This window comes from Otolemur garnettii, unplaced genomic scaffold (genome assembly GCF_000181295.1).
Source record: "Otolemur garnettii isolate 467f Iridium unplaced genomic scaffold, OtoGar3 scaffold00121, whole genome shotgun sequence".
NCBI lineage: Eukaryota > Metazoa > Chordata > Mammalia > Primates > Galagidae > Otolemur > Otolemur garnettii.
The window spans coordinates 2,927,458-2,943,737 of record NW_003852516.1 but is presented as its reverse complement, the minus strand read 5'-3'; the positions used below and the strand labels follow the sequence as shown (position 1 = coordinate 2,943,737).

Here is a 16,280-nt window from a genome sequence, read left to right as displayed (position 1 = left end):
CTGAAGATGATATCCCCATGGAAAGTGAATCCATTCTCAGAATTATGCATCACATTCGTGTTTATTATTGAGAAGATGATTGAATTTTCCCAGAGTAAATGGAACAAGCAAAAATGGTAGTATTAAAACCTTTTTGTGAAGGGCAGCTTGTGAAGGTTTAAAGAAAGAAGTGACCTGTGGATCCCCGTCATTCCTCAGTATGCCCCTCTAATCCTATCTCCTATTACAATAAATGAGATGTTTTTGTTAAAAGCAAGTACGTTGCATGCAATAGCCAAGTAAATACTCTATAAGGCCATCCAGATCTGGCAAATGACTGTATAATGGCATTTTGTTAATTCTGTAAAGATTATATTGCTCAGTGCTTTCAAAATTACCTAATGTACAAAATTTCTAGACTTAGTAGACAAAGAATAACAACACACTGAATCCAAAGAAACTAGGAAAACTCGGGGCGGGATCCTGTCTCGTTTCGTTAAAAACCAGGTACTGAATTTAATTTTTAGTAAAGCAAGCATTACAGAATGTTTCAAAATTTTAAAATTTGGGGATAAAAGTCTACATCCAAAAAAGATGAATGGAAAAATTGTGCTTTGAGACTGTGGGGTGGGTTTTCTTACAGGGTTAACCATTTCATCTCGCCATTGGACACTGGGAATTTTGTCTATGTGATGTCTAGATGTGCAGTTCATATCCAAGTCCTGCAAAAATCTAAAACTGTGTGCTTCACTGCATGTAGCAAAGGCACCTATGTTACTCTCCCTTCTGAGCAAAAGTTATGATCCAGTTGTCCTGCTGACAGCGGTTTTTGCACTGCTGTGTCACTCACACTCTCTGGGTTGAGCAGGGCTGTGACTCCCAAGAGCAGGTGGCGGCAGATCCCAGCTCATGCTGGAAGAAGTCGCTCTGTGGACCATCATCGGAAGCGGCTCTCACTGATCACAAGGGAAACCGAGCAGAAGTGTGAAGCAGACGGACAGGAACAAAAGGCTATTCTGGTGTGAGGAGACATCAGTCGCTTCAGCTCCACAAGCAGATGTTGCTACGGGCCTGACAAGTGGAACTGAGTCCGGCTGGAGAAAGGTACAGTTTGCCGTTGGGGCAGACACAGAGTTCATACACAGTCTGTCGAGAACTTGAGGAGCTGGGTAAAGAAGATGAAAAGGAGCCGGTCGGTAGATTTCCCAGCCGGATTGTATCTGCATTTAAAAATATCTAGGGAGAAAGAAAGGGCATTTTAATTTATCCATAGTAATCTGTATTCCCAAGAGCACTGCGTAATCTGCTTCCTTCCCCGACGTGGTCTAAGTAGAGTGACACAGCAAATAGTTCTGTAGGCTTGGCGGCGTGCTTTGTTGAACAAATTACATTTGTATGGTATGGCTCCAAAGCACTGCAGTCATCTTCTCCTTTGAGAGATGGCATGTTCTGACAGAAAACCCTCAATCTGAAATGCAGTATTATACATGCTGCTTAAGGGGCTATTCAAATACCATGGAAAATTAATGATTTTACAGGGTCTCTCCATTTAACTCTTATAGTCTAAAGAATAGACAAAGAAATAAGGGTGGTAGTGGGTATAACATGAGTAAAGAGATGGATGGTATTTAAAAAAAAAATCTGATCTATTTTTTAGAGGAGGATGATAATATTATCTTGTTTCTGCTAAAGCTGTTTTGTTTGCTTGGTGATATTGCAATATCAACATTAAAGAATGTTGGTGCCCATTGGCCCTATACTATTCACAAGGACCATGATATTTTAAATTAGAGGAAGAAGCTTTGTACTGGAAAAGTTAAAAAGATGAAAAACAAAAGCAAAGACAATTCTTTCCAACAGCAAAAAGACCTGGTAATAAGGCCACAGAAGCAACTTAGAAAGTAGTTTGTATCCTAGGAGCAGGGGGGAGAAGACAGAGTGATGCAAACAGTTACAGAAGGCCTTGTCTAACTTGTAGGATGTTTAGACCCCGATAACATTTAGTGAAGAGATGGACATTATTTCAAATAGGTATCAAAGTCTGTTGACTTTCAGTCCAAAGGTTCCACCAAGTAGATAATGAACAATGTCATTAATCAGATTGAACTCTCTCCATGAGACATGTGCTGCATTCATGCCCTACTTTACTCAATCTTCTAACTTGGGAAAGAACTTCTTCTAAATCATAGACTCACCATTTTCAGAAGCAGCAATTTGACAAGCCTGGAGAAAGCTCCAGAAAAGGGAAAATGGGACCATGAAATTGAATGAGCAAAGAAACAGCTCTCTAGCTGTTTGATCCCCTCACTATGGAGCTAATTAATGATTGCCTAAAGGGCATCGCTAAATCGACAGGGAAAACAGATACTGCCTTTTCTGCCCTCCTCCAAATCTTAGGTGCATGAGGAATTCTGGAGTAGTTCCCTAAAGGGCCTTTCAGCAGCAGTTTCACCTACTGCCACAGTGAACTTTTGAGAAATGCAATTCAATTATGGCACTTGAGGGCTCCAAGGTCTCTACTGACCTCCCCTCCCCTTGAGATGAATCCTGGTGTCTTTCCATGGTCCACAGACCCTACAGAATCGAGCCTGCCTCTCACTCTTTCCCGGTAATTTTCCTTCTGGCCCAAGTTCCAAGAGTATAACTATCAAAACCTCTGTAGCCTCAGGCTTTTTTACTCTCTGGTTCCTCAGGCTGTAGGTATCTGGAGCTGTTTACAAACAGAGTAAGCTATCAACTGGACGGTTGGGGAAGAGGGGTGGGAAGGAGATTTCCACTGTTTAGGAATCTATTTCTTACGCAACTGAGCCATAAGAAGAATTCATATATTGTAAGCGTAGATAAGCCAGTTTTCTCCAATCTTTCATAAAATGTACCTTGTCAGAAAGAACTTTCCTAAGCAGTCTATTTCTAATAGGTACAATTTTTTCTATAATGATTCCTTCATAACGTTAAGTTTGTATTTGTTCAGTGAGTGCTGCTTCCACATGCAAGGACGACCTTCTTCCAGTGCAAGGAAGACCTATCAAGATCTTAGAACAACGCGTAGAATTGTGCAGTGTGAGTTGCATGACCCAATGTTTTTCCACTTTGTCAAAGCTTATTTCACTTGTTTTCTATTCCATGGATCTTTTCCTCATTCTTCAAAATGGAAGAACTCTTATTAGGCTCTCCCATCACGATTTAGTACTTTTAATATCTTATTCTGCTGCTCACTTGATAGGTTATCTTAGCGCCCTGTTTATATCTTACTTTCCCTAGTAAACTCTGTTCTCCTTAAGGTACCAGAGTATGTGGCCCTGCACCTGAACCTTTTATATAATACACGTAATTATCAAACAAAGGGCTGCATTTATCACCACTATTCAAGGTTAGAGAGGAAAACATAGGGTTGTAGATGTCAAAATAGATTATCCCCTAGTTATTTCTGGGTTAAGGCACAGGAAAGCAAAGACTGTTCTGATTCTTTAATAATTCTGTGCACTTATTACTTTCACATTAGAAAATAAAAAAGTTATCACTGTCTCAAGCTTGAGCATGCCTGCTGTCCACAAGCATGCCAGCTCCTGAAAAGAAGCGGGGCAAAGGACCTGAGCTGTGCAAGTTTACGTCCTCCTAAATTCAACCAATAGAAGGAGTCATCTCTCCTCCCTGTGCTCACCCTTGGCATTTCACTTACTGATGTTGCTCAGTGCAGAAACCCAGAGTGAGAAGGTCGGAGGCCCAAAGGTCACACCAAAAAGCAGGAGCTAGCACGCTGGTAGACAGCAGGCATCCTTGAGATTTGACAATGGCCCAAGAATTCAGGAACGAGCTCTGGAAGGTAAAGTTTAGGTCTAAAAAAATGTTAGGAACTTGTTTAGGCCAAGAAATTTTGAGACATTGATAAGAAGGAGTGGACTATTCCAAGCTAATGGACATGCAGAAGGGAAGGCCCACGGGTAGGATCAGTGTTTCTAAGATTATGAACAGTGCATTCATTTGTAAGCACAGAGAATATGTATCACAGTGAGCCCCAGTGGCTCTGAGGGTCTGGCTTACAACTCTGCCTGGTACATTTTTGGAACTGGTTGTCTTTCAATGGGTATAGCGTCAATGGGTGAATACCTGCAGTGGAAGGTTTTTAACCCAGCTAGGTTGGCAGGTGGCAACTTCATTGATGGAGTGAGGCTTGGGCCTGGCGTGCAGGCTGCTGCAGCATAGCCAGGGGCTGGTCTCCAGCTCTTCTAGAGTTACTCCAGTGGGCTAGAGCACAATACTTAAGACTCTAAGCTTCTGATATCCAAACTGGAGCTTCACTCATATTAAAAAAAGGTAGACTTTATTAATAGATAACTTCATTTATATGGGGTTCTTAGAAAAAAAAAAAAAAGTACATTTTTCCTGGCTTGAGATAGAAAAGTCAGCCCCAAGGTAAAAAGGACTTTTCTGTGTATTCCCTTCCTGCACTACATTCCCGGGCACGTGGATAGGCTCAGCCCTGTCTTTTTCTATTCTGCCCATGGAGTTACTTACTCTAATGCTGTTCATTTTCCAACTTCTAACACTGGTGTTTTCTATTCTACATTGCCCAGTAAGCCATAGAATCCATTTTTTCCCCAAATTCTTCCTTGTTCTCAAAATCACCCCTCTGAGCTATTAAATCACAGTCTTTGCTCTACCAAGAATTCACTGAGCTGTTGGAATCAGGCACATCACTTTCATAGAAAATACTAAGTGATTTTCCAAATAAAAATAGTTTTCTTTCCCCTCTGATCTTGTGGCATATACCTTATGTGTTAATCGTGTTGCACTCCCCATTATAGCACTTCAAATATTCCATGTACAATTAGTTACAATTTCATTCTTCTACATTTCATCTGGATTCTGGAAAGCTCAATGCCATGTCTGCTCTGATATTAAGTAGTTTAAGGACAGGGGCTTTATATCATTCTCTGTTATTCAGTAAATGATCACTCTGCTTTTCTTGGGCATAGTCAATGTAGCAAAAAAGATTTTATATTATTTCATACTTCCTCATGAGAAAATTGCATTCTATTTTATTTTAATATAAAGTTCTGTGCCTTTCTGTATTAATATAAAAGTTAAACCACTGATAAAAACCTCTGGCCATGATTTATTTATAGCATAATACTTAGTTGACAAATGTCGACCTGTATTTGAATCAAAGGATTCAGCTGTATATTGAATAAAAGAATGTAAGTTGGGGCAGAGATTCATATCCACTGATAGGTATCCTGGCATCATTTGTTATGAATAATTTGAATGAAACAATTAGCATAAGAAAAGCGACTCCTTAAAAAGATGCCTAGGAAAGATTTCTCTCTTGCTGTGTCAGACAAATTACTGTGCTCAGCAATTACAGCAGAAAGAAATCCTGAAAGGATAGATGGATATAGTTTAAAAATAGTATAAAGCAGAGTTCTAGATCATTGTGGTTGTAATATCCACTAAGACACTAATATGGTCCTATAAAATAAATACTAAAATTTGTTTTGAAACAATAACTGAGATAATGGCATAAAGGTACAAAAAGAATATCCCCATTTTGCTTCCATTAATTTATGTCTTCATCGTTATACCTGCGGAGGTTGTAAAATGGTCCAAAGCATCTCACTCCACTTATCTTTTCTGTTCTCAATTTGATTTTTGTGAGTTTATAATAAATACAAGTCAAAAAGATACTCAAGAAATGAATTGGTTGGAACCGTACAATAGAGGCGGACCTTCATGTGGAGAATTCTAAAAATCATGTGTCAGCACTTAGAACAATTCAGAGAGAGTGAAAAACCAAAGAGCAACGCGCAAGATGTCCAGACAGATTTGGAAGAGAACAGATGAGACTCCTAGAAATTCAAAGCTCAATGTATGAAGACTAGATACTCAGCAGGAACTCAAGAATATCGACCTGAATTCTATGCGGAGAGAGACATCAGTGAACAGATTCAAGGACAGAGAACTACAGAAGCAGAAACTGGGAAGGAGAGGCTGGGAGATCTCGAGGGTAAGAACACAGAAAGGTACAATGTCTCATCAGGGTGTCATCAAGAGATCGTAGAGAAAATGTGTGAGAGTAAACATCTAAAGAGACAGGGCTGAGGAATTTCCAGATTTGACAAAAAAGTGAATCTGGAGGCATGGCCATCACAATTTTTTTTTTGAAAACAGTCTCAAAAAAGTCTATCGCTCTGGGTAGACAGATGCTGGCCCTTATGCCGGAGGTGATGAGTTCAAACCCAGCCAAAAATTGAAAAAAAAAAAAAAAAGAAATCTACATATACCTCTCACATTATAGTGAAAGACTGGAACATTGGGATATCAAGGATGAAGGGTTATTTTGAACAAGCAGTGGTTTAAAAAATAGTGTTTTAAGGAATGAAAATAACACGTAATGGAAATACTTAAGGGGAAAAAGTGACATGGGAAAAAAAATTAACATCTGATCTATATCCTTATCCAGGAAACACCAGTAAGATACGTGATAAAATAAACTTTGTCTTTTAGAAAAATATAGGCACTCTTTCTACAGAAACCACCAAGGTACTTTTTTGGGAAGACCTTTTTGAAGAACAAAAGAGAATAAACAAACAACAAAGGCTGACTTCAGTCTTGATATTATCTTAATATGTGTATCTGCTGATTCTGAAACTAGAGAGATTTAGATGCCCCACTTATCACTGATGAATATTTTTCAGGAGAAAATAAGTAGATTATATTAAGTAATGTAAGTATTGATAAGTAAATAATATTTTTCAGTAGAAAATAAGAGCATTTAATTTTAAAGACTAACATAAGGCTTACCAAATTTCCTATTCGAGAAGTATTAATACTTTCAGAATTCAGACTTTCTCACAAACTAGTTCTTCACATTTCCCCTCAGAGTCCATGTGTACAATTTGAGAAGACGCACTCTCACCACTAGTAAAGGCCCAGTCTCTGCCCCCTGGGACTCACCTCTCCCTCCGTAGATTGCAAATGCAGCTCCTTCCTGCAGGTGGCCTTGAAGTCTCCTGCAGCTGCGCTCACCTGGACCCCCCGGGGAGCTTCCATTATCAAGGATCTTGTTGGTGATTCAAGTCTAAAGGTGGGCGAGGGAATTATTAATAGAAAAGAGAAAAATCCTGGTGAACTAAAAGACCAGCCAGCCAGATCTACAGGAAGGTATAAATAAAAATTCTAGCCATTTCAAAAATAGCCAAAATGAGTTTTAGAGACATTTCAGATTGCCTTCTCTGTTCACGCTTTATAAATACCTTCATTTGTTCACATGAATTGTTTACCCTCATTTATAAAATAATTTAATAACAGTTTATGTTGTTTCTCTTCACAGTGCTCCTGAAACAGAGATTGGGATAAGTTTACTTGTTTAAATCCATTCTGTATGATCCACAGGAATAACAGAATTTTAATAATTACAATCTAGGGCGTGTGTAGTCCTCCGAAAAGAGTCTCTGTCTTGCAAAGGTGAGAGCTTTAATGAAAATCATTCATGTTAGAAACTTCCAGGCAAGCACAGTCAACATTCTGCAAACTTGAAAAATCCAAAGTCCTTATTACACCTCTAGGAATTCATTGAAATAAGGAACTAAGACATTTCCCATGGCATCTAACCTCTCCTGGCCCCCTAAAATGTCCACAGAATGAGTGGCATTAGTCTGAGAAAGAAATGTAAAATGTAAGCTAATACACAAAGATTAAACAGAGGGTACCGATGTGATTATGGGATGCTTAAAGAACTGATGAGGGGAAGAAAGGTTTTAGATAGTTGTACCTACAAAAAAACAAAACAAAACAGAGGCAGTATCGAAATTACCTTCAAATATAAAACTAAAGGAAAAAAGCAAAGACAGAATAGAGAGGCTAGAATTCAGCAGTAAAAAGTGCTAGCATTAGTAGTATCCAAGAGTCGTTCTTCGGGGGTAAGTGCTCTGTCCTGGGGTTGTACACACCTGTGTTCCCCTCGACCCTGGACCTTAACCCAGGGAAGGTTTCTTTAGGCTCACATCTGCCATTATCCAGAGCAGCTGATTTTTTCTTTTTTTTCAAGGCAATGTATTCAGAGTCGTTTTGCAGAAAGAAATGGTTAGATCTCTGAAGTTCAGCTCATTCTTAGACTTGAAGTTGGACTTCAAGGCTTAAAAGTGGTATTGAAGGAGCAGAGCCAGCAGTGAGAAGTGATTTCAACATTTTCACTCTGTGGTGGTGCTTTTTTCACTCACCAAAGCATCTTTGGAACTTTCACCACTAGGGGCCCCTTGGATGCCTTCCTATAATCCCTGGAAAGGTAAGGTTTTGCATATATCTGATTTTTTAAAAAAATGCCTGTATGTTATTTTCATAAGTGAAAACCCACATCTTTTGCAGAAAACATTTGAGTATTTCAAAAGAAAAAAATCATCCTACTTAGTAAAATTTACTGCTAACATGTTATGTACAGTATAAAAATTTCAAACTGTGAATGTTAAAATGTGCATTTTATAATTGATTTTCCCAATACATTGTCAAACCCATAACACCTTGAGAGCGATTATCTGTGGCCACTACTATTTCCATTTGCTCATCATCTAAATACTAATTGTGTAAGTTTTAAATATGATCTAAATACTAATTGTAATTATAAGTTTTGGATAAGACTGAACCATTCACACAGCAGTCAGATTAGAACTGAATTAAAATAAGCTAATGTTCTAAAACAAGTTATCCATCTAATAGTAAAAGCAGCACAATTGGTGAACTTATAAATGGGAGAAAAAGCACAGTAACAGGCAGGGCCTGTGGTTCAAAGGAGTAGGGCGCCAGCCCCATATGCTGGAGGCGGCGGGTTCAAACCCAGCCCCGGCCAAAAAAAAAAAAAAAAAAAAGCACACTTACTATATCCAATAATTAATATGGTTATGGATTAGTTGATTTCCCAGGGTAATAGGTTGGTGTTATTATTTGTATGTTTCATGGTTGAATAAGGACATGAAATGTGCAAAAGGTTAAATATATGTTTGACTTTGGAAAAGGAACATTAAGTATTTCTGGGTGTTTGCATTTTTCCATTTTGTTTTTATTAATTGCTAATATCGAACCAGAAAATATTTATTATATTTATATTCATTTTAGACCTCAGGTATTTGTTGCCAATGCAGTCATGAAGCTGAGTGCTTTTCTGCTTGGGGGATCCCTCTCTAAGAGGAAAGATTGAGAAGTGGCTGGGATTGGGTTCAGGAATGTTGCCCAGCACCATCCATTTCATCACCTCTACTTTGACAATTATAATGCTTATTTGTGAAATTGCTATATGGATTAAGGGAGATAAGTATGGGTTAGGAAAGCACTATGAGACATTCACGGGATCTCTGCCCCTATCTTATTTCCCAGTCCCCGTTGGTGTTCTCCCCTGCACTAACTAATCCACAGCCCTTGCCATAAATGGCCGTGATAGAGAAGCTGATACAGACTCTGCAAAGTTTCCTAACCTTTAGGACGTTTTAAGTTAACCACCTACCTTACAAACAACAACCACGACCAAAAAAACTTAATCATCAATGACAATGACCCAGAACAAAAACATCAGAAGGAAATTAAGATTCATGAGAATCTTTTGCTTTTGAAGAATTGTTGTCTTACTTACAAATCTCTTCTATCCTGTAAATTAAATCAACATGATTGATCTGAAATAGTTCACTGTGATCTGTGACTTAAGCCAAGTCCCAGGGGGTGGGATGTTTATTCTGTAGCTCTGTAGGCCTTAGAGCAGTGGTTCTCAACCTTCCTAATGCTGCGACCCTTTAATACAGTTCCTGTGGGTTGCGACGCACAGGTTGAGAACCACTTCATTAGAGGTTTGGGGAGGGTAAGAAATGAAAACATCAGCAAAGTGGTAGCTTTTTAGAGTAATGCCAAATGCCCTCAGTGCTAAGTTATTAAGGCTTTGAATTGTAGAAGTTTCATTCTATATTTTGCTAATTTGATAAAATTACATGTAGTAATCAATAATACAAATGTTATTAAACATAGCAGTGTATTTTTAATAGTATCCATTATTTGAGCAAATAACTTCTGGCAAATAGACACTAGTAATTTAAAATTAATTATGAAAAGATTGTCCAGTTAAAGGGTCTATAAAAAAACCATTGACTATTTGGAGAATTTCTTCTCTGTTCAAACGAACATGTTAGGGTAGTGAAATGTTTTGATGAATATGAAAATTACTAATAGACTAATTAAAAGTTTAATAAACTAATCATAGTAATTTTAATTACTATAAACTAATGTGTAAGCTTTTCTATGGTATAAATTAACTTTTCATAGGCCAAAAAAAAAAAAAATCATAACTAGGTTACCATGTATATGGAAACCAAAATACTTCAAGCTGATGGTAGTGTAGCATAATTTCATTGTGAACACAGACAGAAACACGGGCCATAGCTGAATCATCCAAAATCAGCATCTATAACTGTGGGTGCATCTGAATTTACATATAAATGTACACATAATCTATCTGTTCTGTACAGTATCTATACATCTATCACATGCTAAATAGGAGAAAAGTACATTTTTCTACAAATAGAGTGCAAATTTTGCTCTACATCTCCATATGAACTCCAAGAGAGTTAAACTGCATGAATTTTGATGATACAAAAGTAATCTTTGCATTTAAGCACAAGTGGTTTCATCACATTTGGAAAAGGCACTGAAATTAAGGAGGTATATGATTATGATCTTATCTAGCCAATAATACTGTAGAAGAAAATATATTTACATAGGAAGTTTAAAAGATTTGAAATAAAAATAGGCATCTATTTCTAGCTTATCAAATGGGTTGAATATTGTGTAATATGTACATATTTCACTATTTTCTAAATAATAGTTTCCCAGTTCTGTTAGATTCATTACAGGATAACAGAAAAAGCACTATTTATATTGAAAATGTTGTTGCATACTATAAAGTTATGCCCCCAAAATGACTTCGGAAATTGAGGTTAATGACTCATTGAAATTAACTATATACAAGAGTTACAACAACCTAATGAAAGAATTAAGTGGAGGACTTTGGCTAAGAAACACATGAATTCTACTTCAAATTTTAAATCTAGTTCCATACTCTTTTATTTATATAGCTCAGTTACTGTATAAATAAAATCATAATTATAAACCATTTAGAATTATGAACATGGTTAGATTCACCCTCTTTTATTAGTTAGCTACCCATATAATTGTAGCAGCATAATAAAAGCTAGTGTTAATACCAAAGAGCTTATTCTATACTTGAAAACTTTGTGTGGACTATCTCTCTCTCTTTTTTTTTTTTTTTTTTGCAGTTTTTGGCTGGGACTGGGTTTGAACCCCCCACCTCCGGTATATGTGGCCGGCGCCCTACTCCTTTGAGCCACAGGCGCCGTCCTGTGTGGATTATCTTTAAATCATCCCACCACTTGTGAGAAGTAAGCACTCTTTCCATATTTTACCTAGGACATGCTTGAAGCTAATGTAGATGGGGTATTTTCTCAGTATTCTGTAGCTGGTAGAAAATTCCAGAATGTCCAAAGCAATCTTGTAAATAGGGACTACGTTGGAGAACTTACAAACTTACTACATAACTACAGTAGCCAAGACAATGCTGGAATATGGATAACAAAAAGAACAAGGTAGTAAAACAGAGATTCCAGAAATCGACTGTCACTTGGGTGGTCAACTGAATTTTGATAAAAGAAATAGAGGGACCCATTGGGAAAAGCAGTCTTCTCAACAAATAATGCTAAGATAACTGCATATCTTTATGGACAAAACAAACCACAATTGTGTCTAAGCACTATAACCAAAAGTAAAAGCTAAGACAGGCAGACACAGGAAATCATAATTTACTGAGCAGAAGCCTCCATGGAAACCAGTTTTGGGTAAAGAAACCATTGATGAATGGCTGGAAGCTCAGTGTGGACAAGACTGAGAAATAAAGGCTCCAGGGGACTCAGTCATGGGGTAGGGAGTGCTGCATGCCTTTTTTTTTTTTTTTAATTTTTCTTACTGTGGTAAAATACACAAAAATATAATATTTATCATCTTAAAAAATAAGTAAAAGTTAAGGTTGAGCAGCGTGGCTCATGCCTTTAATCCTAGCACTGTGCAAGCCAAGATGGGTGGATTGCCTAAGCTCACAGATTCAATACCAGCCTGAGCAAGAGAGAGATACCAGGCCTTGTGGCAGGCGCCCATAGTCCCAACTACCGTACTTGTGAGGCTGAGGCAAGAGGTCACTTGAGTCCAAGAGCTGGAAGTTGCTGTGAGCTGTGAAGCCACGGCACTCTACCCAGGGTGACATAGTAAGGCTCTGTCTCAAAAAAAAAAAAAAAAAAAAAAAAAAGTTAAAAACATAGGTTTTTAAAGGAAATTATCATAGCAACTTGGGAATAAGCCAGTTTTTTTTTTTTTTTTTTAAAGACAGAGTTGCCTTTTGTCACCCTCAGTACAGTGCAGTGGCACAATCCTTGGCTATTTCTTTTGTTGCTGCACTTTGGCCGCAGCCAGGTTCGAACTCGCCACCCTCAGTATATGGGGCTGGCGCCCTGCCCACTGAAGCACAGGCAGTGTCCGAGACCACATATTCTTAACATTTGATAAAAACATCTCAAGTGTCCATCATTAGAAAAATATGTAAATAAAATATAAAATCTTCATATAATGGAATATAATCAGCTTACTGCAAAAGTAAAAAGCAAAAATCACTATGGATACAGAAAATATCATAGATGGACACAAAGACATTAAGTAAATGAAATCTTTTTTTTTTTTTTCTTTCTTCCTGTAGTGATTCTCTTGCTCTTTGGCTCCCAAGGAGCTGGGATTACAGGTGCCTGCCACAATGCCCAGACTTTTTTTTTTGGTAGAGACAGGGTCTCACTGTCACTCCAGCTCATGCTGGTCTCAAACCTCTCAGCTCAGGCAGTCCACCTGTCTCAGCCTTCCACAGTGCTAGGACTGCAGGCATGAGCCACCATGCCCGGCCATGTAAATGAAATCTTACAAAAGTGAGTATATAGTGTATGATTTCTTTACATTCAGCACTAAATCATAAATATCATCATAATACAATATAATAAGGCTAATTGATCTTTTTACTTTTCATCTGAAAGTTCAATAATTTGATATATTCCTGGATAAAAATAAACTCATCCAATAACAATACCTTTTTAAAATAATAAAATTTATAATCTTCACCAAAATTTCACTGGGGGCCTTTGAAACAGAAAAAAATTATGTTAAAATATTTGGGAGAGAAAGTATGTGTGACAACTGTTGAAATTGTTGATAATAGGATGAGAATTTTAAAAATTAGTATTCCATTTAAAGTTATTTTAATTAAAAAATATTAGAGTAGCAATAGAAATTTGCTTAATGGAACACAAGAGAATCTAAAACAGATTATAAGAATTTCTTATGCTGTGAAATTATTATCTGATAAATATAGCAAACTACTAGATTGTTAATGAATAAGGCTTATAAATTGACTTATTCATATTAAAAATAAAATTAGATTCTTAACACTCTGCAAAAATAATTCCAGCTTTATTCCAAATACTAAAATAAATTATAGGCTGTAATATTCAGTAGAAAATTAGAAAAAAAATTTAGAAATTTCCAGTTTCATCTACTGCAAATAAAAACTAAGACATAAATAACCTACCGTACAAAATAACAGAAAATTGGAATACGGGGGATATCTAAGGTCTAGAAAATAGAAACCTTTGAAACCAAGCAGAAAGTCTATTTAAGGAAAGGAAAATAATTGATAAGGTTTATTACCTAAAATATATATATGCATAGAAGCATATTACTTCACATATATATACATACATTATTTTGCAGAAATAATTAAGGCAAATGCTTCACTGTGAGAAAGCATTTTCAATGTGTGTGACAATTATAGCACTAAAATATTAAAGATAGAAAAGACTACCAAAGAGATGTTCAAAGATCAGAAATGAAAAAGATACAATGGTAGGTAAAAAACACAGGCAGTGTTTGAGAGTGTACCCCTAACAACAGGTGTAGAGAGAGGATTGTATGTCCATTCTCTCAGAAATATTGAGCCTCTGAATAGTTTGCTGACATGATAAATGATAAATATGTATATACGTATGCTTTTAAGCCGTTCAGAGTGTAAAATGTAGCTGTGATTTTTTGTGTCTGCTTAAGTCTTAGCTGTACAAGTTTCCTCTAGATATCTCAGACTTCTCAAATCACCATGAAATCCCCATTAGAATATTCTAGACTCAAAAAAGTTTTTGAAACTCAAGTTTTAGACTCAAGTTTTCAAAGTAAAATCAGAGTAAATCTGGATTCTCTTCTAGAACTACAAATAAATAGACTCTTAGCAACATAGTACCTATGGATCAATAGTTAAATAGTGCCTTACTTCTCTCCTGTACAGAATTCTTATGCCTCTGCTGAAGAGGTCTCATAGACCATCTTACTTACATTATAGAGGGATTTTCCTTTTTTTTTTTTTTTTTTTATAGTAGGGACTTTCAGTTAAACTCTTCACTCTATTATTGTAATAATACCCTCTAGAAAGGCTTATTGAAAAATGAAACCCAAGTTTATTGGCAATGTTTGTGGATTTCTATGTGATCAACTAATGATACTGATGAATTATAATTGTATTCATTTTGAAAGTGTTATAGCAACTATATCAGTGAATTTTATACTAGCTTTCATTGGGTACTGAGGGATTATTAGAGAGAAGGACTATGTCAAACTTGAGTCTTCCTACCACCTGTTTTTCCAAAGCAATTCTGGTTTTTTTGTTTTAAGCCGAGTTTGGGTTTGAACCTGCCACCTCCTGCATATGGGGCTGGCACCGTACTCCTTTGAACCATAGGCACCCCCCAGTAATTCTGGTTTTTTATGGCTTTTCTGTACCAAAAAGGCAGAAAGATGTTGTTTTTAAGGTATTATACAAATGTATAACCTAGATCCTTCAGGAGAATTCTCAATATTCTGAGAAAAGAAGAATTCAAAATTTGTAAAAAAAAAAAAAAAAAAAGTAAGTTACAAGATAGAATTACTAAATAGAAACTTCAGCAGAACTTAAGTATTAGAAGAAACAGAGGGAAGGGAAGAAGCAGGGAACAAAGAGGAAAGATAACTTTATTATAATTCTTTTCTCATAAGTAGAAAAACATCAGCAAAGTAATTTACCCCTTTACTGAGGAGATGTCTGAGGGCAAAATTCTTACTACTTCATAAATGGTGGCTTTTCTTTGAATATAGAAATCATGTAAGTCAGGGCTCCATATGTTCCCAGAGATTAACTTGGAGCTTGTGAACCTTCACATTTCATTTTAAAATTGTGTTTGTACAAGGATGAGAAGGATGAAAATATGTCAATTATATGATTAAATTTTAATTGACTTTACTAATTCCAAGTCCACATTATTTCCTTCTTCCGGGAACATTAATAGATCTGAGAGCCAAACAATCTGTGGGTAATGGGCATTACATAATGAGTTGCATCACTTCTCACCAGAGAGTGCAGAAACTCTCTGAACTCTAGTAATATAACTACACATTCACGTAAGAAAGAAAGAGAAAGAACATTAATAGTTGGACAGTTTCTGGCAAATTTACCATCATGTTTTTAATCCACCACTTGGCATGAATTTTTTAGCTTTTTAAAATTCAGACAAAAATTCTACAAAACAATGTCACCTTATGTAAGAAATAAAACAAAAATCTAAACTTGTAGGGTTAAAATGCACAGGGAAACTAACACAGAACTTGGTATATATTAAACATTCATCACACATCTGCTAAATAAATAAATTCTGCCAATCTGCTATACTCCCCAATCCAAATATTATCTCTATTCTATAAGAATGTTCGAAAAGTCTCTTATTCCTGGCAATAACAAATCCAGAGATAACACAGCTACCTACACCCCAAATGATCATTTTACTTATTGGCCAACTAATGTCACCATGTTGACTAGAATTAAATGTCAAGTAGGAATATTTTTTATTGCTCTGAAAGGAAATTTGTCACTAAAGCTTATGAATATCTTAGACACACCGCTCTTAATCACCAGTCACAAATAAAGAAAGAAATGTCTCCATAATTACCATGCTTTGCTTCTGTCTCCGTTTTGGAATTTATTAGACCCCTCATTTGGGGGGTTGCCAATCTGCTTTTAACACCAGATTGTCTTACAAGGGTACATGTGAAATTTACTAGGTGTAGAATATAAATGTCTTAACACAATAAGACAGTGCAGTGAAGGCTGTGTTGACCAGTTTGATGAAAACATTTCAAATTAT

General features: G+C 36.6%; 1 protein-coding gene across 3 annotated transcripts in view; it reads right to left on the bottom strand.

The window, feature by feature from the left end:
• Window positions 1-469: 469 nt before the first annotated feature.
• The window catches only part of SGCZ (sarcoglycan zeta), a 298,348-nt gene continuing 282,537 nt past the window's right edge, over window positions 470-16,280 (bottom strand). Inside the window, exons 6-7 of one of the 3 annotated variants that reach the window (XM_003797658.1) lie at window positions 6,934-7,057; window positions 470-1,215 (exon numbers count right to left, since the gene is read on the bottom strand). In XM_003797658.1, the coding sequence (XP_003797706.1) occupies window positions 1,021-1,215; window positions 6,934-7,057 (319 nt within the window). In that variant the 3' untranslated portion in view covers window positions 470-1,020. The remainder of the gene's footprint in view (window positions 1,216-6,933; window positions 7,058-16,280) is intronic. The other 2 variants (XM_012810023.1, XM_023517806.1) reach the window with 2 other exon arrangements.